Raw genomic sequence first — 22,662 nt, 5'->3', positions numbered from 1 at the left:
TCTGGACCTGATTGCTGGTTTCAGTCTCTTTAAAGCTTGGAAGAATCTTAAAATTAGATTTTCTTCTGCCAGCCGTCTTTCTAGAAATACGCTTAGAGCAGATACCTGTACCTTCAGAGTGCTTATACTAAGCCCCTTCTTGTATCCACACTGAAGAAATTCTAATACGGATTTAAGTGATGTATTGTCACAAGATCTTTCCGAGCACCATTCGTTATACACTCTCCAGGCCTTTTGGTATATTACTCGAGTCACCTTCTTCCTACTCTGTATCAAAGTTTCTGATAGTTCGTCTGAAAAGCCCTTGGACTTCAGGATGCCCCATTCAGCTTCCAGGCTGAAAGGTGAAGGCTGTTTAAACTCGGATGCCACACTGGACCCTGGGACAGCAAGTGAGGTATGGGAGGAAAGACTATCGGATCTGTAACCGCTAGTGTTCTTAGTGACGTGAACCATGGTCTTTTTGGCCATAGTGGAGCTATCAGGATTACTCGAGCCTTGTCCTGAATAATCTTTTTTATTACTTGTGGTAGCAATGGAATTGGAGGAAATGCATACATCAGTAACTCTCCCCAATTGATCGAGAAGGCGTCTACTTTCCAAGGTAGGTCCTCTGGAAACAGGGCACAAAATTGCTGACATTTCGCATTCGCTCTCCTTGCAAACAGGTCTACTTCTGGGCAACCCCATTGTAACGTCACTTGCTGAAAAACTTCCAGATCTAGTGACCACTCGTTCGAGTCTAACTTCCTCCTGCTGAGGTAGTCCGCCAAGTGGTTTGAGGTTCCCTTTAAATGTATCGCAGTTAATGATAAAAGATTTCTCTCCGACCAGAATAGGATCTTTGCCGTCTTTTCCCATAAGGATTGACTCCTCGTGCCCCCTTGCCTGTTCAGGAAAGCTACAACGCTCCTGTTGTCTGTTCTTATTCTGACATGAGAATTCTCTATTAGGGGGCCGAAATGTAGTAAGGCTTGCCATACTGCTTGCAACTCTCTGTTGTTCGATGACTGTGACCTTATTGTCATATTCCATGATCCTTGAGCCGGCAGAGAATTGAAGTGGGCTCCCCAACCCCACAAACTGGCATCGGTTGTGATTGTATTCTGTTGTGGATAATTCCACAGATGACCTGGAGATAGATGATCCAGACGTTGCCACCAGATAAGGGAAGTCTTTACACTTTGTGGAATGATGATCTTCTTGTCTAGAGTCACCAGAGACCTGTTCCAAGATTTCAAAATCCATATTTGTAGAAATCTCGCATGGAACTGTCCCCACTGGATCGCCGGAAAGGCAGAGGTTAGAAGTCCTAGAAGAGCCATGGCTTTTCTTAGCGATATGCTTCTTAATTTCTGAAATGAGAAAATACTATTAAAAATAGCAATGATCTTCCTATCAGGTAACAACAGTTTCTCTTCTCTGGTAGAAATATTGAAACCCAAAAATTCTAGACACTGGGAAGGAATCAGAGCAGACTTTTCCCAATTAATTAACCAACCTAACTCCTGGAGGACGCCCAGAGTTATAAAAAGCTGATCATTAACGGATTTTTCAGAAGAACCCCATAATAAAAAATCATCAAGGTAACCGACAATATTAACGTGTCTTAACCTGAGAAGAGCTAATACTTCAGACATAACCTTAGTAAATAGCCATGGGGCAGACGATAGTCCGAAAGGCAAGGCATTAAATTGAAAATGTCTTACCTCTCCTTCCATCCACACGGCAAACCTCAGGTATTGTTGGCAGGATAAATGGATTGGTAGATGTAGATACGCATCCTTCAGGTCTAGGGATGCCAAAAAATCGTCCTTCTGTAAAAGATGAACTACAGATCGAATATTGTCCATCCTGAATTTCCTGTATTTGACTTTTAGATTCAATTTCTTTAGGTTTAGAATCAATCGATAGGCTCCTTGAGGCTTTTTTACCAGGAAGATTGGGGAGTAGAATCCCTGTTCTCTTTGACATGCTGGAACCTGTCGAATTACTCCTTTCTGAAGAAGAGACTTTACTTCTGACTGGAGGGCTACTAATAAGGCTGGGTCTTTTGGACAAGGTGTTAAGACAAAGTTTTGAGGGGGGAGATGTTCGAACTCTATTCTGTAACCTTCTAATATTATGTTTAGTAACCATTGATTGGTGAATAGTTGTTGCCATATTTCGTAAAAGTTGGTGATTCTCCCCCCCACCGGAATGATGGCGTCATTGTTTGTTTGTCTTTTTAGTATTAGTAGCGGTATTGCGGGGTCCTTGTTGCCTGTAAGGAGCCCATCTTCTACCCCTGGAGGATTTACTATCCGTTTCATTTTTAGCGGGGGCCCGAAATGGCCGTTTATTCTGAAAGGGGCGCTTCCTTGGGAAATTTTTCTTATTATCTGCTGTACGATCTAGTGTATCGTCCAGCTTAGACCCAAACAGAAGATCTCCTTCACAGGGGATACCACAAAGCTTAGATCTGGATGAGTTATCCCCATTCCATGTCTTAACCCATACTCCCCTTCTAGCTGAGTTCACTAGTGCGGTGGTACGGGCTGTTAATTTAACCGTATCGTCTGCTGCATCAACCATAAAATCTGAGGCATTAGTGATTTTAGGAAAGTCATTAAGGATTTCTTCCCTAGACACCCCATTTGCTATTTTATACTGTAATTCTGCCAACCAAGTCTTCAGAGATCGACTCACTGCTGTCGATGCTACTGCCGGCTTAAAAGTTAATGAAGCAGACTCCCAAGCCCTACGCAAAACATTATCCATTTTCTTGTCTATTGGGTCTTTAAGGTTTCCGAAATCCTCAAACATAAGGTCTGATTTTCTTGAAACCCTGGAAAAGGACGGATCTAGTTTTGGCGGAGGGCCCCAATAAGCCTGGTCATCAGGAGAAAAAGGATAACGCTTAGATAAAGATTTTGGCCAAAAGGCCCTTTTCTCAGGATTTTGCCACTCTTTCTTGATCAAAGTTTTAAGAGTAGAATGGACCGGGATGAACCTGGATTGGGGGTCCGCCAAACCCTCATACATTTGGTCAAGGGGTGACAAGGGTTTTCGCTCTGATTTAATACCCATTGTTTCATGCATGGATCTCAAAAGATCCTTCATTAATTCTGTAGAAAAAGCAAACTTTTGTGGTTTTTCAGTCTTATCCATCTCCTCCCCCTCGGATATTTCATCTAATGCAGAAATTTCTCCCTCAGAAAATTGAGAACCTTCTACCTCACTATCTCTGCTTCTCCTAGCCTGTACAGGAGCACGAGATAAAGGAATTGGAGATAAACCACTGACATTAAGGTTAACAGGAACCTCATTGCTAGGACCAGGCATTTCAGCAGGACTGGGAGCTACAGTCTGAGAAGAAATGGCAGAATCTTTAATTTCCTTGATGGCTGAAGACATTTCTGACCGCATCCATCCCATCAGATCCTTAAAGATTACTGGTGATTCATCCTTAACCAGTTTGTTTGTACAATCCTGGCACAGCTTTTTTGAGGTAGAGGATGACAAGCGAGAGGAGCAAATGGCACATTTCTTCACAGATTTACTAGATCCACTAGACTGTGTGGAAGATTTGTCAGATTTGTCCTGTTTTCCAGGCTTTTCATGTTTTTCTGGCAGAGAGGTATCTTGGGCTGGCCTGGCAGACTGCGCAGGAGCTGACCCAGTAGCGTCCTCCATGCTCACTTTAGACAACCAGAGTGAGTCAGGAAACAGATTTAAATAATCATCATATGATACAAAGAAATGCAAACAGCCACCTGAATACTCAGTTCATTAGCATGTTTCTCATTTGCATAAGCCTTTCAAAGGTTAGCCAGTCGCGGCACCTGCCGCTTAATTGCTTAAGCTTATTAGCATAATTATCCCCCTTCTGAGGCACCTGCCGCATGTAAACCGTTACCTTAGCGGATCAGCTGATGCTGATCCGCAATGACCGCCGCGGCCGCCTGCCGCCTGATCTGAGTCACACTGGACGCTGCGCGTGACGACTTCCGGGTAGACCCGGAAGTACCTTGTCTCCCAAGCGCGCCTGCGCTATATCTCCGCTGCCTTGTACGGAGAAGCCTCCTCCACGCTGCAGGGCTCCCACTGTCACCTGAATCAGCCTAACTGGAGCCCTGAAAAGACGTTGCCCCTGAACACCTGTCAAGGATAGCACTCTGGAGACCTCTCCTCTGCATTCCGTCCGGGACAGGAAACTGAACTGAAGTACTGAGGGTAAGCTAGTAGCTTATATATGGCTGCCTATTTGTTATGCAAATCTTTCTTTTGCAGTTCCTGTCCACGATTGGGAGGGAGACAAGTCTCATCCAGGGGTGCTGTCCAATGACGTTCTGGGAAAAAAATGCATTTCTGCAGAGTGTGCTCCTAGCCCAATGTGTAGTGTTAACCCTTGCATGCATAGCATAGTTTTCCATGTTCAAGTCACCCAAAACATGTTACAGATTAAGAAAGGGTTACTCAGTTTATCAAAACATCTCAAAAATAGTTTAATTTTGTAACCAAAATGCTCCACAACACAAACATACACAGACATTCTACCGCGTAAACATGGGTTAAAAATGAACATTAAGCATCAATTACCAAAATGTCCGAATGCAGCCCCATAACTCATCCTGGTTGAATTTAAGCTCTGCAATGTCCAAAACGTGCGGCAGCCAAAGCCAATGTATAGAATATTCTAGCATTCAACTTCTGGCTGATGTACATTGCCAAGCAGCATACCATAAAGTTATTTACTACTCCCCTACCCAAACACTAGACCAAAGAAGCCCTCTAATCAAGAAGATGGATGGGTATGGTCATAAGTACAGCCAGAGACAGATGAAGATTGACATAATATGAGGGTTAGTGCTGTAAAGAAAGCCATTTTAATTTTATAAAAAGACTTATGCAAAAATATATATCTGAATAAATAACGATCCTGGTATGACTGAAGATCATCTGCAGGTTTTCTGTTAAAATAGGAAGTCCATAATATAATTTACTAAACACACAGTAATTGCCAACTGGAGGCAAGAACAGAGGTCAGGGAAACACCACACGCTGTGAGCAGGATACTGCTTCTGCCTGTGAAAGCTATTGCTTATCCGATGCAAGAAGGCTTCTTCTAAATGCACTAAGACCGGGAGAGAGAGGAGAGAGAAAACAAACAGGTTTAGCATTCATAGTAATCAAAGTCCTTTCACACTGCAGGTTGCATTGCAATGAGATTGCAACAGAGCCAAAGACATATTGCACAGTACTATTACGACCATACAGTGCAATGATTTTGTCTATTGCAACACAATAGGCACTATGTGAAAGGAGTAAATAAAATGCAAGTCAATGGCTGTGCATACAAAAAAAAAAAAAAAAAAATTGGCGGTGGCAGTTGCATGCATGTGTAGGACGTGAATATGACAGGGATCCCCGGAAATCCAAGTGACGTACATCACTGGGTGAGGGGTAGCACTATGCATATGACCAGGTTGGCAAACTCTGCCGCAGGGTCATAGGTTTGTGATCTTGTGCGATGCGGCATTGCACTGCAAACGCACACCTCAAGTGTAAAACCGGCCTTACGCATAGCTAGTAAATATAAACTTGTTTTGTAACAGTGACAATACTACAAATCAGGCGGAATACTGAACAGTTCACGTCACCATTTCATAGAGGGGAAACTACACTCACTACACAGCAAGTAGAACTGGTGTAGTTGGTTACAACTAGATTAGAAAACTAGCGCAAAAATATATCTTTCACATGGACAAAAATACATTCTCAGTTTTACCAACAGGCCTACTACTGTCAATAGCCAACTTTATCCCATCTAGGAAAGTGGGCTTTGTGATTATTCAGTTTTACCATCATTTAGTTTGTACACAAACTTACTAGTTCACTCAAAGGCCATTTCTTGACTTTTCCTAACACAGCGGGCAACCTTCCTCTTGAATTCACCATTTGGGTCTTCCCTCCACTCTTTCTGTAAGAGAGAAGTAAATTTTAGGTTCACCTAGAAAAAAAATAAAATACTTAAAGAGAATCTGTATTGTTAAAATCGCACAAAAGTAAACATACCAGTGCGTTAGGGGACATCTCCCATTACCCTCTGTCACAATTTCGCCGCTCCTCGCCGCATTAAAAGTAGTCAAAAACAATTTTAAAAAGTTTGTTTATAAACAAACAAAATGGCCACCAAAACAGGAAGTAGGTTGATGTACAGTATGTCCACACATAGAAAATACATCCATACACAAGCAGGCTGTATACAGCCTTACTTCTGAATCTCAAGAGATCACTTGTGTGTTTACCTTCTGTCCCCAGCTTCTCTCATGCACTGAACATTACAGGCTTCTTGCAGACAGCTCTGCCTATGTCGTTAATTCCTCAGTATGTGACAGACCAGCTCCTTTCACAGCCTCCAGAGGAGGATTTTTATCCAGCTCTCTTCTATCACTGATAAGATAGCAGAGAAGCTGCTGGCTTATGTAAATAAAACACACACTGGAGTGTGCATAGAGGAACAGTTCAACACTGAAGAACTTGGCAGCCTTCCAGACACAGGCCGACAAGTCTGACAGGGGAAAGATACATTGATTTATTACAGAGATGGTTATAGTAGAAAGAGCTACAGTAAGCCAGAACACATAAGAATAGGTTTAGGAACTTGTAGGATGGTAGAAAAAAATGTTGTAATTTTTGTTACAGAGTCACTTTAACCACTTGACCCCCCAGTGCTAAATTTCTCCGTCCCTCTGCGCACTGCTTCACCCCCAGGGACGGAGAAAGGCGCACTTATTTGTTTACTGGCTGGGAGTGGGCGGGGACCTCGCGCGCACACTCCAGCCAGCCAGCACAGCAGGTGACTAATTGGATGTTAGGAACAAGCGTTCCTAAATCCAATTAGACGCGCCGATTGCGGACACAATGGAGGCTGCTTCAAACAGAAGCAGTCTCCATTGATAACACATTAATGTAAACAAACGTGTAGCGCGCGATCGCGCGCCCCCGCGACCCGCGCGCGCACACCCCCGCTCTGCAGTGCAATGATTGGTTATGGGGACCCCAGTCCCCAATAACCAATCATATCACAGTAAAAAATGAATGGAAGCAGCGCTGCAATGTACAAATTGCGCTGGTGCTTCAGGGGTAAAACCCCTCCGTTGTGAAGTGGTTAAGGAACAAAATTGAGGCCACTTACACACTAACACGTTGCGCTTTAGGGGAAGTTATGGTTGCATAACATGCCCCTAACGCAACGCATGGTGGTGCGGGAGAGGACGTTAGAGTGAGCCGCGTTAGGCGGCTCTATCCGCATAAGGTCTCCCAGAGTGGCGCTGATTGGCCGGCGGGACCACGTGATGCGGAGCGAGACACTCCGCATCATGTGGTCCCACCGGCCAATCAGCGGCCGCCAGTGCAATGCATATTAACCTCCCTGGCGGTATATTAAAAACCGCCAGGGGCAGCGCAGCCTATTATTTTTTTTTTTTTTTTAAATCATGTAGCGAGCCTAGGGCTCGCTACATGATAGCCGTTGCTCAGCGGCATCCCCCCTCCGGCGATCAGGAAATCCCGTTCAAAGAACGGGATTTCCTGGAGGGCTTCCCCCGTCGCCATGGCGACGGGGTGGGATGACGTCACCGGCGTCATAGGGAGTCCCGATCCACCCCTTGCCGCTGCCTGGCGCTGATAGGCCAGGCAGCGCAGGGGTCTATGGGGGGGCCGCGGAATGCGGCGGCGATCGAAGTGCTGACGCAGCTAGCAAAGTGCTAGCTGCGTTCAGCAAAAAAAACAAACAAAAAAAAAAAAAAAAATTACTCAAGTCGGCCCAGCGGGGCCTGAGAAAACCTCCTGCGCGGCTTACCGCCAGGAAGGTTAAGTAGCCATGTGCGCGGCTACTGTAGCGGCATCTCACCACCTCCTCTCTGCCCCCATTGAGCATGTGCAAACAGTCTAACGCACAGCATGCTGCACTGTCACTACAACGTGCAGCGTTACATGTAACGCAATGTGGGCACTGTGAACAGCCCACTTGTATTACATTGCTGTGCGTTGGGGGAGCGTTACAGGCTGCACTGACGTGCACCTGTAACGTCCCACTGTGAAAGCAGCCTAAAGGATATCCTTTAAGAATCAAAGTAAGCAGCTATACAGAAACCGAAGCACTCCCACTCCACTGATCCATCCTACCACCACCCACAAACGGGGCAAGAGGCAGGTGGCAAAGCATACATGTGCGGCTGCTTGCTGTCCTATGGCACTGAGGAATCCCTGGTTTGGCGCAGCAAGGAGTCCTGAAGTGCCCACCAGTGTGCAGAGGACTAATCACAATGTGCAAGGGGTGGTGCTGCTTTGTCTCTACCAGCATGTTGGTTTGTCAAAAAGAATCCTCGCCATGTGCTGACCAAAAAACACCCACCAGCAGAGAAAGCTGAAGTGCTCGCACTTAAGACAGCCGCTGCCTTACACTAAGCTCCATTGGGCAGGGCTCTCTTTCCCCTTATGTGCAATTACTGCTGTGAAAATGGTTAAAAACATTTTCAACCTTCATGTATGATACAATGGTGACCTCGTAATTGTCATTTATCTGTAACTCCTTGCAACTGTCTAACTACCTGAAGACCGCTCTACACCTATGGGCGTGGCAGCAGCCCCAGGACCGCCTAACGCCGATTGGCGTCAGGTCCTGGAGCCGGCTATTGAAGGAGATCACGCGCAGGGTGCGCACGCCTCTCCTTGGGGAGGGGGGGGGGGGGGAGAAAATCGCCGTCTGTTTACATACTACAGCGCTGCGATCAGCAGCAGCGCTGTACTGGGGACAGCAGTGTTACACGGTTGTCCCCCTGGGGGACAAGAGCGATCGGCTCTCATAAGCAGAAGCCTATGACAGCCGATCGCGTAATTGGCTGGCTGGGGGAGGGGATTTTTTTGGGGGGGGAGGGGGGGGGAGAAAACGCATTAACAAATATTTAAAAAAATAAAAACACAAGGGGCGATCAGACCCCAACAGAGAGCTCTGTTGGTGGGGAGAAAATGCGCGCGGCTGTTCCCTGGGAAACTGCAGCCCCAGGACTTGACGCCAATTGGTGTTAGGCGGTCCTGGGGCTGCCGCCGTGGCCATGCCCATCGGCGTTAGGCGGTCCAGAGGAGGTTAAACTTCACAGGAACTAGCCACTCTGGCTGCCCACAACACACATCTCAGCCAAGCCTGATACAAGCTACAGGAAATTCCATTCACTGACAGGCAAATGCCACACATATACTTACTGCAGCATCAACATTAGCGGGAGAATCGCTGTTTGGATCAGCAAGCATGGAAATAACACTAATCATTATGGTCTCCACTGTGTGTATTGGTAGCCAGCGTTCCTCGGGTTTTTCATAGCCAAATTTATCTTCACCTGGCTCGTGGAGAATGGATATACAGACATCGCCATTCTTTGCAACTTTATGAAACAAAGCAGAAAGTATATACATTTACTCGCATTTCTAATTACACCCCTCCACCCCACAAAGAAAATAAAACTACAATTGCTCATAGCTGCCTGTAACCATAACAGTGCTAGTGACTAGCTAGTGTAGGGGGGGGGGGGGGGGGGGGTAGAGAAGCCTAATGCTAGGCATACACGAGTTGATCCAGCGGCTAGATTAGTTGCCGGATCGACTCCCGCCACGTCCCTGTTCGTCCCCCCGGATCAATTCCCGCTCGTCCGCCAGCGCTTCTTATCTTCTGCTCGATTCGCCGCCATTGTCTGCCCAGGGGTATTGAGCGCGGAATCGATCCCCGCGGTAATCAGACACATCGGATATCATCAATCGAGCCATTGGGCTCAATTGAAAAGCCTCCCTCAACACCGTGTATGCCCAGCATAATAGCTAGACTTTTCAAAGCTGTAGCAACGTTACAAGTATGCCCAGACCAGAGGTGCGCAGATAGATAGAGAAGAATTAGGATACAATTTTTTTGTTTTGGACACCTCATTCAAAGAGTTTTCTTTATTTTCATGACTATGAACATTGTAGATTCACAGTGAAGGCATCCAAACTATGAATTAACACATGTGGAAGTATAGTACATAACCAAAAAAAAAAGTGTGAAACTGAAAATATGTCATATTCTAGGTTCTTCAAAGTAACCACCTTTTGCTTTGATTACCGCTTTGCACACTCTTGGCATTCTCTTGATGAGCTTCAAGAGGAAGTCACCTGAAATGGTTTTCACTTCACAGGTGTGCCCTGTCAGGTTTAATAAGTGGGATTTCTTGCCTTATAAATGGGGTTGGGGTCATCAGTTGCGTTGTGGAGAAGTCAGGTGGATACACAGCTGATAGTCCTACTGAATAGACAGTTAGAATTTGTATTATGGATAGAAAAAAAAGCAGCTAAGTAAAGAACAACAAGTGGCCATCATTACTTTAAGAAATGAAGAAGGTCAGTCAGTCTGAAAAATTGGAAAAAAACAAAAAACAAAAAAAAAAAAAAACACTTTGAAAGATTCCCCAAGGGCAGTCTCAAAAACCATCAAACGCTACAAAGAAACTGGCTCACATGTGGACCACCCCAGGAAAGGAAGACCAAGAGTCACCTCTGCTGTGGAGGATAAGTTCATAGATGTCACCAGCCTCAGAAATCGCAGGTTAACAGAAGCTCAGATTAGAGACCAGGTCAATGCCACACAGTTCTAGCAGCAGACACATCTCTAGAACTGTAAGAGGAGACTGAATCAGGCCTTCATGGTAGAAGATCTGCTAGGAAACAACTGCTAAGGACAGACAACAAGCAGAAGACACTTGTTTGGGCTAAAGAACACAAGGAATGGACATTAGACCTGTGGAAATCTGTGCTTTGGTCGGATGAGTCCAAATTTGAGATTTTTGGTTACAACCACCGTGTCTTTATGCGAAGCAGAAAAGGTGAACAGATGGTCTCTACATGCCTGGTTTTCACCGTGAAGCATGGAGGGGGTGTGATGGTGTGTGTGTGTGGGGGGGGGGGGCTTTGCTGGTGACACTGTTGGGTATTTATTTAAAATTGAAGGCATACTGAACCGGCATGGCTACCACAGCATCTTGCAGCGGCATGCTATTCCATCCGGTTTGCGTTTAGTTGGACCATCACCCCAAACACACCTCTAGGCTGTGTAAGGGCTATTTGACCAGGGAGGAGAGAGTAATGGGGTGCTGTGCCAGATGACCTGGCCTCCACTGTCACCAGACCTGAACCCAATCGAGATGGTTTGGGGTGAGCTGGACCACACAGTGAAGGCAAAAGGGCCAACAAGTGCTAAGCATCTCTGGGAACTCCTTCAAGACTGTTGGAAGACCATTTCAGGTGACTACCTCTTGAAGCTCATCAAGAGAATGCCAAGAGTGTGCAAAGCAGTAATCAAAGCAAAAAGGTGGCTACTTTGAAGAACCTAGAATATAACATATTTTCAGTTGTCACTTTTCGGTTATGTACTATACGTCCACGTGTTGAAATTTTGATGTTACATACTACCAAAACAACAAAAGTGATAGAGGAGTCAGAGTTTTTTTTTTTTTTTTTTTTAAACAAACAGACTCCACAGCCCTGGCAAACACACTGCAATCTGATCACCGTTTGCAACTATTTTACAAACATGATTTTTCGTGCGCTTGCCATGCAACTTTGGTGCTTTCCCATAGACAAACAGGAAAAGCAGAATGTACTACAGGATCTTCTAAAAAAATTAGCATATTGTGATAAAGTTCATTATTTTCTGTAATGTACTGATAAACTTTAGACTTTTATATTCTAGATTCATTACACACAGCTGAAGTAGTTCAAAGCCTTTTATTGTTTTAATATTGATTTTAGCATACAGCTCATGAAAACCCAAAATTCCTATCTCAAAAAATTAGCATATCATGAAAAGGTTCTCTAAACGAGCGATTAACCTAATCATCTGAATCAACTAATTAACTCTAAACACCTGCAAAAGATTCCTGAGGCTTTTAAAAATTCCCAGCCTGGTTCATTACTCAAAACCGCAATCATGGGAAAGACTGCCGACCTGACTGCTGTCCAGAAGGCCATCATTGACACCCACAAGCAAGAGGGTAAGACACAGAAAGAAATTTCTGAATGAATAGGCTGTTCCCAGAGTGCTGTATCAAGGCACCTTAGTGGGAAGTCTGTGGGAAGGAAAAAGTGTGGCAGAAAACGCTGCACAACGAGAAGAGGTGACCGAACCCTGAGGAAGATTGTGGAGAAGGACCGATTCCAGACCTTGGGGGACCTGCGGAAGCAGTGGACTGAGTCTGGAATAGAAACATCCAGAGCCACCGTGTACAGGCATGTACAGGAAATGGGCTACAGGTGCCGCATTCCCCAGATAAAGCCACTTTTGAACCAGAAACAGCGGCAGAAGCGCCTGACCTGTACTTGACACTGGACTTCAGACATTTTGGCATTTCCCTCTCCCCAGTCTTCCTCCAGACTCTGGCACCTTGATTTCCGAATGACGTGCAAATGCTGCTTTCATCCGAAAAAAGTACTTTGGACCACTGAGCAACAGTCCAGCTGCTTCTCTGCAAGCCAAGGTCAGGCACTTCTGCTGCTGTTTCTGGTTCAAAAGTGGCTTGACCTGGGGAATGCGGCACCTGTAGCCCATTTCCTGCACACACCTGTACACGGTGGCTCTGGATGTTTCTATTCCAGACTCAGTCCACTGCTTCCGCAGGTCCCCCAAGGTCTGGAATCGGTCCTTCTCCACAATCTTCCTCAGGGTTCGGTCACCTCTTCTCGTTGTGCAGCGTTTTCTGCCACACTTTTTCCTTCCCACAGACTTCCCACTAAGGTGCCTTGATACAGCACTCTGGGAACAGCCTATTCATTCAGAAATTTCTTTCTGTGTCTTACCCTCTTGCTTGAGGGTGTCAATGATGGCCTTCTGGACAGCAGTCAGGTCGGCAGTCTTACCCATGATTGCGGTTTTGAGTAATGTACCAGACTGGGAGTTTTAAAAGCCTCAGGAATCTTTTGCAGGTGTTTAGAGTTAATTAGTTGATTCAGATGATTAAGTTAATAGCTCGTTTAGAGAACCTTTTCGTGATATGCTAATTTTTTGAGATAGGAATTTTGGGTTTTCATGAGCTGTATGCCAAAATCATCAATATTAAAACAATAAAAGGTTTTGAACTACTTCAGTTGTGTGTAATGAATCTAAAATATATCAAAGTCTACAGTTTATCAGTGCATTACAGAAAATAATGAACTTTGACAATATGCTAATTTTTTGAGAAGATCCTGTAGATTTGTGTATAGGGAAAAAGAAAGAAAGAAACGCCAAAACTTACCATTTGGATGCCAAATTTCTGAAATAAACTTCATTTTAGGAGGCCTTAAAGGATAATCAATTGGAAAAATAAGTTGCACTTTGAAGACACCACCCTCGCTGTAAAGCAAAATGAAGAGACAGGTGAGAAAAAAAAAATGTTTTTCTTCATTAAAATTAAAAATTATCTTCTTGGAAAAAGCCCAAGAGAAATGTTAATAGGACCAGGCCAATTACGTACATAAATATGTATTTAAAAATGGAAAGAAATTACAGTGGGGGCAAGATGCAATTCATCTTCCAGCTATTGCTGGCGGACGAATGGCGCTGGTTTTATTATAATTTGTGCTCAGTCTTATGGCGCTCAAAGTACTCAATGAGCATCGCTATAACTGTAATTCACATTACAGCCTATGGTGGTACCCAAGTGTCAGCCGCATGATTTTTTTTTTTACACTTGCCTCACTCCCCTTTAACCTCATATGAAAGAAACCACCACAAAAAGAGAAGCAGCACTACTTATGGAAAGGCGAATGTGGATTTTCTCTTATATCTGCCCCAGGAATTACGTAAAGAAAACCTGAACTGATCATTAAAAGCCAAAATAAACATACACAAGTCATACTTACCTCCTGTGTAGTCTACTCCTCAATCTATTTTTCCTCTCCAGCATCCTGTTTGTCCACTGTGATCAATGGGATTCTCCGTCCTCCATTTTGAAAATGGCCATTACCCATAACAGCTTCCTGGTCAGCACACTGTTAAACTGTAACATCGCCCACTTGAGCCATAGGGAAACATGGACACATCAGTTCTCCTCAGCTGTAACTGACAGCAACTGATATATTTCAGTTCTGACAAAATGTTGTCAAAACTGGAAGGGATCACTGTAAGAATAAAATGGTGAGCTTCTGAGAGGAACTGATGGCAAGGTAACTATGTAATGTTCATTTGAAGTTACCTCATGTGTTTATTTTAAATAATTTTACTCAGTACAGGTTCTCTTTAAGGCTCATTTACACAGGTAGTTGAACTGTGTGCTCAGCAAGCAGTTACCTGGCAGCAGTGAGCAGTTGTGTGAGTTTCAGAGGTTTTTCACTGCCCATCAACTGCTTGTGGAAAAGGGGACTCAGGAGGTACACATACTTGACGGTCCTTCACACGGGCAGTTGATAGGCAGTGAAAAGACCGTTGAACCCTCACAACTACTTGCTGCTGTCAGGTAACTGCTCACTGAATGTGCCGTCCAGCTGCCCATGTGAAAGGGCCCTTAGGGGAGGTACCAATGCTTGAAGGATTTTCCTTCCAAAAGCCATATACTGCTGCAACATTACTTCCACCCTGCAAGGTCTGCTAGTTAGTGCAAATAATAGACTGCACCAAGTCTCTGCCCCTTCCCCTCTAAGGCCGGATCCACAGTAAAAGCACTTTTCTGAGCGCTTGGTGATTGATTGGCTTTTTTTTTTAATTTCTCCGATTCACTTTCATTAAAATCGTGGTAAAAAATAAAAGCTGCGATTTTTTTGTGTACGCGATCACAGCGATTTTTATGAACTTGAATGGGAGAAATTTTTAAAAAGCACTTTGAAAGCGCTAACCAATCACAAAGCACTCAGAAAAAGCTTAGTGTGGATCTGGCCTAAGACACGGTACAAATCTAGTCAAGGGCACTTTTAGGCACCTTTTCCACGAGCAGTTGATAGGCAGTGAAATACCTCTGACTCTCACAACTGCTTGCTGCTGCCTGGCTACTGCTCACTGCTGCCTGGTAACGGCTTGCTGAGCAAACAGTTTAACTGCCCATGGAAATTAGCCATAAGAAAGTATGCAAGCCAGTAAGCACAAGTAATGCATATGGTTTACTTAATCCTGCAGTACAGCTTTCTGGGGTTTGGAGACCTCTATTGGGAGCAGAGGAATGCTATCTGTTGCAGAGGTCTTAAAGAGAAACTCCAACCAAGAATTGAACTTTATCCCAATCAGTAGCTGATACCCCCTTTTACATGAGAAATAGAATGATTTTCACAAACAGACCATCAGAGGGCGCTGTGTGACTAATTTTGTGCTGAAACCCCTCCCACAAGAGGCTCTGAATACTGCGATACTCTGGGCAAACTGCCACAATGTAACAATGTTCACAGACAGGAAATGGCTGTTTAAAGCTGTCTGTAACAGCCAGAGCAGCTAGAAACAGCTACATAACTTGCCCACAGTAACAATGTCACCATGTAATACATGTCAGAATGTGAATCTGGGAGAGGAAAGATTTTACAATGAGCAAACACTGACTAAATCATTTATACATTGTAAAAATGAAGCACTTTTTTTTATTAAATTATTTTCACTGGAGTTCCTCTTTAAGGAACAACTTGCAGGAACATTAACACATTTTTACTTGAGGATTCCTTTACCGGCAGGAATGCATAAAAATGTACGCAATGCGGCCTGCCCAGAGGTCAGCAAAAACTAAACTAGCTGGCGGCGGGGGACTGGAGCAGCAGTGAGTGACTACGAGGGTGCAGGATGGCTGCATGGGGCTAGTAAAAGCCCCAAGTAAGTGAAACTTTTTTTTGACTGACTATTTATTAGAGGTAAGAAAAAAAAAATTTCTTCTGGATACTTTTCTGTAAATTATTATGTCTATTACACTGCCCATCCATCCTTGTCACATACTAGAGCAGCACATTTGAATTTCCAGCCAAGGTCTCCTATTTGTTCTTCCAATTGCCATCCCTGGGCTTAATGATTCAGTCTCATAATATCTGCTTGCATATGCATTCTGGTTCAGTGACAGAAGTAGTTCAGATAGTCTAGCAACTAGCTATGAGGTCAACAGTAGGAGCATTTTAATTCCTCTTAAAGGAAATCTGAAGTAAAAAAAAAAAAAAAATTATGAGATAATGATTTTTATGTGTAGTACAGCTAAGAAATAGATTAGTAGCACACATACAAGCTCTACATTGTTTCCAGTACAGGAAGAGTTACGAGACACCAGTTATCTATGCAAGAGAGCCTGTCTGAGCTCGCCAACCAGGGCTGTGGAGTCTGTACAAAACAAACCAGACTCGGACTCCTCAGTTTATGAAACCACTGACTCCAGGTACCAAAAATTACTCGGGACTCAACTCCTTAGTCTAATTTTTACAAACGCTATGGATTTGGTAAAAACACAAATAAATGTAGATAAGATTTTTAATGCTGGGAAGTTGAAAGTCATTGGGCTCAATTCTGGTAGCGTTTAGTAAATAATTACCTCATGAATTACCTCATAAATTAACAACTCATGAGGGAAATCAACTCATCGAAAAATCTTTCAGAATTGATAAGAGGAAAATACCTCGAGGTATTTTACCTACAAAAAAAAAAAAATATTTACCTCAAAATATTAAACCATTTTGGCTGCTTCGAGTTAAAACGCTTTCAGAATTGATAAAAGAGAAAAGACCTAAATATACATACAGTGGAGGAAATAATTATTTGACCCCTCACTGATTTTGTAAGTTTGTCCAATGACAAAGAAATGAAAAGTCTCAGAACAGTATCATTTTAATGGTAGGTTTATTTTAACAGTGGCAGATAGCACATCGAAAAAATAACCTTAACCACTTTACCCCCAGCGGTACGAATTTCTCCACCCCTTTTTTCCCTCCTAAAAAACCAGGGACGGAGAAATCCGTACCTTCCGCGCTACCGCCGCTGTCCGTGCTCCCGCCGCTCGTGCGCGCGCACCCGCCGCTCGTGCACACCGCCGCCCGCTCGCCCGGAGATCAATGAACGGGAAAATCCATTCCCGTTCGTTGATCTAGCCCCCGCAATGATCTGCTGCTTCTTTCAGAAACAGCGAGATCATTGTGCGTCTCCCAGCCTCCTACTGCTTCCTGTAAGCGTCCTTCCGGCGCTTACAGGTCGCATGTAAACAAACACTCTGTGGCCATCTTGTGGCCAAATAGTAAACTACACCCTAAAAGCATTTTACATATACAAACATTACATTTACACAATAAATTAACTCATTACCTCCCACACTCCCCAATTTAAAAAAAAAAAAAAAATACAATAAAAAAAAAACATAAATAGTTACCTTAGGGACTGAACTTTTTAAATATTTATGTCAAGAGGGTATAACACTGTTACTTTATAAACTGCGGGCTTGTAATTAGGGATGGATGCAAAACTGAAAAAAATGCACCTTTATTTCCAAATAAAATATTGTCGCCAAACATTGTGATAGGGACATAATTTAAATGGTTTTATAACCGGGACAAATGGGTTAATACATTTCATGGGTTTTAATTACAGTAGCATGCTTTATTTAAAAACTATAATGGCCGAAAACTGAAAAATAATATTTTTTTCCCACATTTTTTCCTATTTCCCCATTAAAACACATTTAGAATAAAATAATTCTTGGCATAATGTCCCACCTAAAGAAAGCCTAATTGGTGGCAAAAAAAACAAGATATAGTTCATTTCATTGGGATAAGTAATAATAAAGTTATAGACGAATGAATGGAAGGAGCGCTGAAAGGTGAAAATTGCTCTGGTGGTCAGGGGGTAAAACCCCTCAGTGGTGAAGTGGTTAAATAAAAGATAGCAACTGATTTGCATTTCATTGAGTGAAATAAGTTTTTGAACCCTCTAACAATAAAAGACATAATACTTAGTGGAAAAACCCTTGTTTGCAAGCACAGAGGTCAAACGTTTCTTGTAATTGATGACCAAGTTTGCACACATTTTAGGAGGAATGTTGGTTCACTCCTCTTTGCAGATCATCTCTAAATCCCTAAGGTTTCGAGGCTCCCACAGAGTGGTTAGACACTTCTACTCAATTAGTCACCCTCATTAAGGACACCTGTCTTAACTAGTCACCTGTATAAAAAGACACCTGTCCACAGAATCAATCAAGCAGACTCCAAACTCTCCAACATGGGAAAGACCAAAGAGCTGTCCAAGGATGTCAGAGACAAAAAAAAAAAAAAATTGTAGACCTGCACAAGGCTGGAATGGGCTACAAAACCATTAGCAAGAAGCTGGGAGAGAAGGTGACAACTGTTGGTGCGATTGTTCGAAAATGGAAGGAGCACAAAATGACCATCAATCGACCTCGCTCTGGGGCTCCACGCAAGATCTCACCTCGTGGGGTGTCAATGGTTCTGAGAAAGGTGAAAAAGCATCCTAGAACTACACGGGAGGAGTTAGTGAATGACCTCAAATTAGCAGGGACCACAGTCACCAAGAAAACCATTGGAAACACATTACACCGCAATGGATTAAAATCCTGCAGGGCTCGCAAGGTCCCCCTGCTCAAGAAGGCACATGTGCAGGCCCATCTGAAGTTTGCCAATGAACACCTGAATTATTCTGTGAGTGACTGTGAGAAGGTGCTGTGGTCTGATGAGACCAAAATAGAGCTCTTTGGCATTAACCTCCCCAGCGGTATGGACAGAAATGTCCATCCATAAAAACATGCTGTGAACAGTATGAACGTGCATACACATCAATACTCTCCTGCACTGTATACTAGATCCTTGCTTGACACATTTTGGCAAGTTACAGGAAAAAAAAAAGTTTTAAAAATAAATTGTATCACTTTTTGTAAAGAAATCCTGGGAAAATTGAACGCCGGGGAGGTTAACTCAACTCGCTGTGTTTGGAGGAAGAAAAATGCTGCCTATGACCCCCAAAACACTGTCCCCACCGTCAAGCATGGGGGTGGAAACATTTTGCTTTGGGGGTGTTTTTCTGCTAAGGGCACAGGACAACTTAATCGCATTAACGGGAAAATGGACGGAGCCATGTATCGTGAAATCCTGAACGACAACCTCCTTCCCTCTGCCAGGAAACTGAAAATGGGTCGTGGATGGGTGTTCCAGCACGACAATGACCCAAAACATACAGCAAAGGCAACAAAGGAGTGGCTCAAGAAGAAGCACATTAAGGTCATGGAGTGGCCTAGTCAGTCTCCGGACCTTAATCCAATAGAAAACCTATGGCGGGAGCTCAAGCTCAGAGTTGCACAGAGACAGCCTCGAAACCTTAGGGATTTAGAGATGATCTGCAAAGAGTGGACCAACATTCCTCCTAAAATGTGTGCAAAACCTGGTCATCAATTACAAGAAACGTTTGACCTCTGTGCTTGCAAACAAGGGTTTTTCCACTAAGTATTAAGTCCTTTATTGTTAGAGGGTTCAAAAACGTATTTCACTCAATGAAATGCAAATCAGTTGCTATCTTTTATTTAAAGAGAATCTGTACTCTAATATTCTTACACTAAAAAGCATACCATTCTATTCCTTATTTTCTCCTGTGCCCCTCTGTGCTGTTTCTGCCACTCTCTGCTGCAATCCTGGCTTGTAATTAACAGTTTTAGGCAATGTTTACAAACAAACTAACCAGCTTCTAATAGGCTCAGCTAAGCATAGTGTGTGAGTATGCAGGGGGCCTGCAGAGGGTGTGTATCGCTTCTACCAATCACAAGCAGCCCTGCACATTCCACACAATCAAAGCCTTAGCCCGACAAACAGGACAGAGGAAAGATACATTGATTTATTACAGAGACAGTGTAATTAGGAAGAGCTGCAGTAAGCCCCAGCACATTAGAACAGGCATAGGAACTCATAGGATAGAAGAACTAAGGCTGAAAAAAATTGTTACAGAGTCTCTTTAAGGTTATTTTTTCGATTTTCCTTGTGATGGGCTATCTGCCACTGTTAAAATAAACCTACCATTGAAATGATACTGTTCTGAGACTTCATTTCTTTGTCATTGGACAAACTTACATAATCAGTGAGGGGTCAAATAATTATTTCCTCCACTGTAGCTAACAGAATTGAGCCCATTAGCTCTGTTTTTTAGTTTAACCATTTTAGCCGCTTGGACGTGATAGTCACATCCAAGCGGCTGCTGTTGTACACACACACACACTTATTGATCTATGGGTGCATACACACATCAGACTATAGTCTTTGGAAAATGAAAGCTCACAGACCAATCTTACCACCCTTCATGTAGTATGAGAGCCATACTCTACACAGTCTTTTCTATGGAGCTGAACTCCACATCAGAAAAAAAAATCTTTGCAAGATGCTGCACACACAGATGCTGTACAGACACAAAAGATCAGTATCTGCAAAAGATCTGTTCCTGCAAATTGCATTCATAGTCTATGATATCTGCAGATCATCATACACACCTTTAACAGACATTCATCTGCATATCTGAAAATGCATCCTGGTGGATCTAATCTGCAGATCAATGTCCGTTAAAGAAGGTGTGTATGATGATCTGCAGATATAGACTATGAATGCATTTTGCAGATACTGATCTTTTTGAATGTGTACAGCATCTTTGTGTGCAGCATCTTGCAAAGATTTCTGTCTGATGGGAGCTCCATAAAATAGACTGTAGGTATGGTTCTCATACTACATGGAAGGGGGTAAAATTGGTCTGTGATCTTTCATTTTCCAAAGACTATGGTCTGGTAGAAAGACCAACATCTTCTTAGAAGAAGCCGCAGTCTGGGAAAAAAAAAAAAAAAAAAAAAAAAAAAAAAGGAAACAATTTGAAAAAACAAACAAATCAAATAATTACCTAAGGGTCTAAACTTCTAATATGCAGGTCGAGTTTTTTTTTTATAATTAAGCTTGTAAATAGTGATGGACGCAAAACCTTTATTTCCAAATAAAATATTGGCGCTATACATTGTGATAGGGACATAATGTAAATGGTGTAATAACCGGGACACATGGGCAAATAAAATGTGTGGGTTTCAATTATGTTAGCATGTAAAAACTATAGTTGCCGAAAACTGAGAAATTGTTTTTCCTTAAATTTTCCTGTTAAAATGCATTTAGAAAAAAAAAAAATAATTCTTAACAAAATGCGCCACCCAAAGGAAGCTTAATTGGTGGCAGAAAAAAAAAAAAGATCAATTCATTGTTATAATTAGCGATAGCCATTAGCAATGAATAGGAGGTGAAAATTTCTGATGCATAAAGCCCCGTCTACACGGGGAGATGTGGCGATCCGGCGGCTTGATTAGCCGCCAGATCGCCTCTTCCGCGTGCCCGCCACGTCCCCACGCCGGATTAGATTCCCCGCTTATCTTCCGCTCGATTCCCTGCCATTGTCCCCTCGCGGGGAGCGAGCAGGGAATCGGCGGAAGCAAGATCCGTCCTGTCGGATCTTATCGAGCCGCTTCAGCGGCTCGATTGATAAGGAACATAGCAGCCGCATCTACGCGTGTAGATGTGGCTTAAGGTGAAAAAACACTGAGGGCTGAAATGCTTAATGTACAAAGTGGGGCTTGTAACTGCAAATCTATAGCTTTTTTTCACAATTCTGTCAGATCTAAAAATTAACATATGAGACTATTTTCTTTGCTACTAATGTTCTATTAACTATCAGTGTCAGGAATATAGCAGCTAGTTATGAGGCTGATGATGTTAGGAATACAGGAACAGATCTTTCATTTTCCCATTTTTATATCTGCTATGTTATGTCAAAGGTGTAGATATGCCAGGCTAGATTCATGGACTGTTCATGTGATTGTGCGTGTGTGGGTCACTAGACCTACATTTGCATCTAAAGAGGACTTCAGTGAATAGAGCTGGGGTAATCAGACAATGGCAGAAGTGAAGTGTTGAAGTCATTGACACTTGAAACATTTACACTTCTGTTGATGAAGGCCGTTAAAGCATTGTGAAGAACTCTAGACTAGTCAGGAAGAGTCTCTTCACCAAAAGTTGACATGTGTGTTAAACACTATTTCATTGTGAGGAAATTGAATTATTGGTGGAGGTGCAAACTATACCCTCTAAATTACATCTATTGGAAGGGGTTGGAAATCTCTGCAGACTTTAAAAAAATGGAGACAGGAAAAAGCCTTAATCATGTTTTCACCTGGAGTTGAAAAGCCTCACTTCACAATCTTTTGATGTATAGACATTTACCTGGAAATAGAATTATGTCTGAGATTTAATTAAAAACTAGTTCCTCCCCTCCCCAAGGAAGTCGCAGCCTCCAGGCGTATCTCACAGTATAAAACAGCAGCTAGGATAGCCACAACTTGTAGTTCTTGGAGATAGCACACACGGCTAGAACTAACCTGGTTCCTGACCAGAAAGTGCGTACTCCCACAACACCGCCAGATCGATACGCTGGTACGTTTATTTCCCCGTTTATTTTGGTAAGCAAAAATCGCTTTGTTTGTATTTTTGTAACTTTTTACTTTGTTTTTGTAATCTTTTGTATATATTCTGTTCTGCATTGTTCCACTTTTTTCCCTGGAATATTAAATTATTGTAACGATTGGTGTAACAGAGGATCTGATTATTGATGATCTGCAGTATCACCGATAATCAGATATATTACTAACCTCTGGA

At 43.1% G+C, this 22,662-nt stretch overlaps 1 protein-coding gene across 1 annotated transcript in view; it reads right to left on the bottom strand.

Annotated features, from left to right (window-relative positions):
* Positions 1-4,462: 4,462 nt before the first annotated feature.
* The window catches only part of LOC137524912 (ubiquitin-conjugating enzyme E2 G1-like), a 29,680-nt gene continuing 11,480 nt past the window's right edge, over positions 4,463-22,662 (bottom strand). The window contains exons 4-7 of the mRNA XM_068245428.1: positions 13,302-13,399; positions 9,250-9,428; positions 5,872-5,962; positions 4,463-5,116 (exon numbers count right to left, since the gene is read on the bottom strand). Of these exons, the coding sequence (XP_068101529.1) occupies positions 5,876-5,962; positions 9,250-9,428; positions 13,302-13,399 (364 nt within the window). The 3' untranslated portion in view covers positions 4,463-5,116; positions 5,872-5,875. The remainder of the gene's footprint in view (positions 5,117-5,871; positions 5,963-9,249; positions 9,429-13,301; positions 13,400-22,662) is intronic.

The sequence above is a fragment of the Hyperolius riggenbachi genome, chromosome 1 (genome assembly GCF_040937935.1).
Source record: "Hyperolius riggenbachi isolate aHypRig1 chromosome 1, aHypRig1.pri, whole genome shotgun sequence".
Classification (NCBI taxonomy): Eukaryota; Metazoa; Chordata; class Amphibia; order Anura; family Hyperoliidae; genus Hyperolius; species Hyperolius riggenbachi.
Note: the sequence above shows the minus strand (reverse complement) of the source record. Positions and strands in the feature narration are given on the sequence as shown.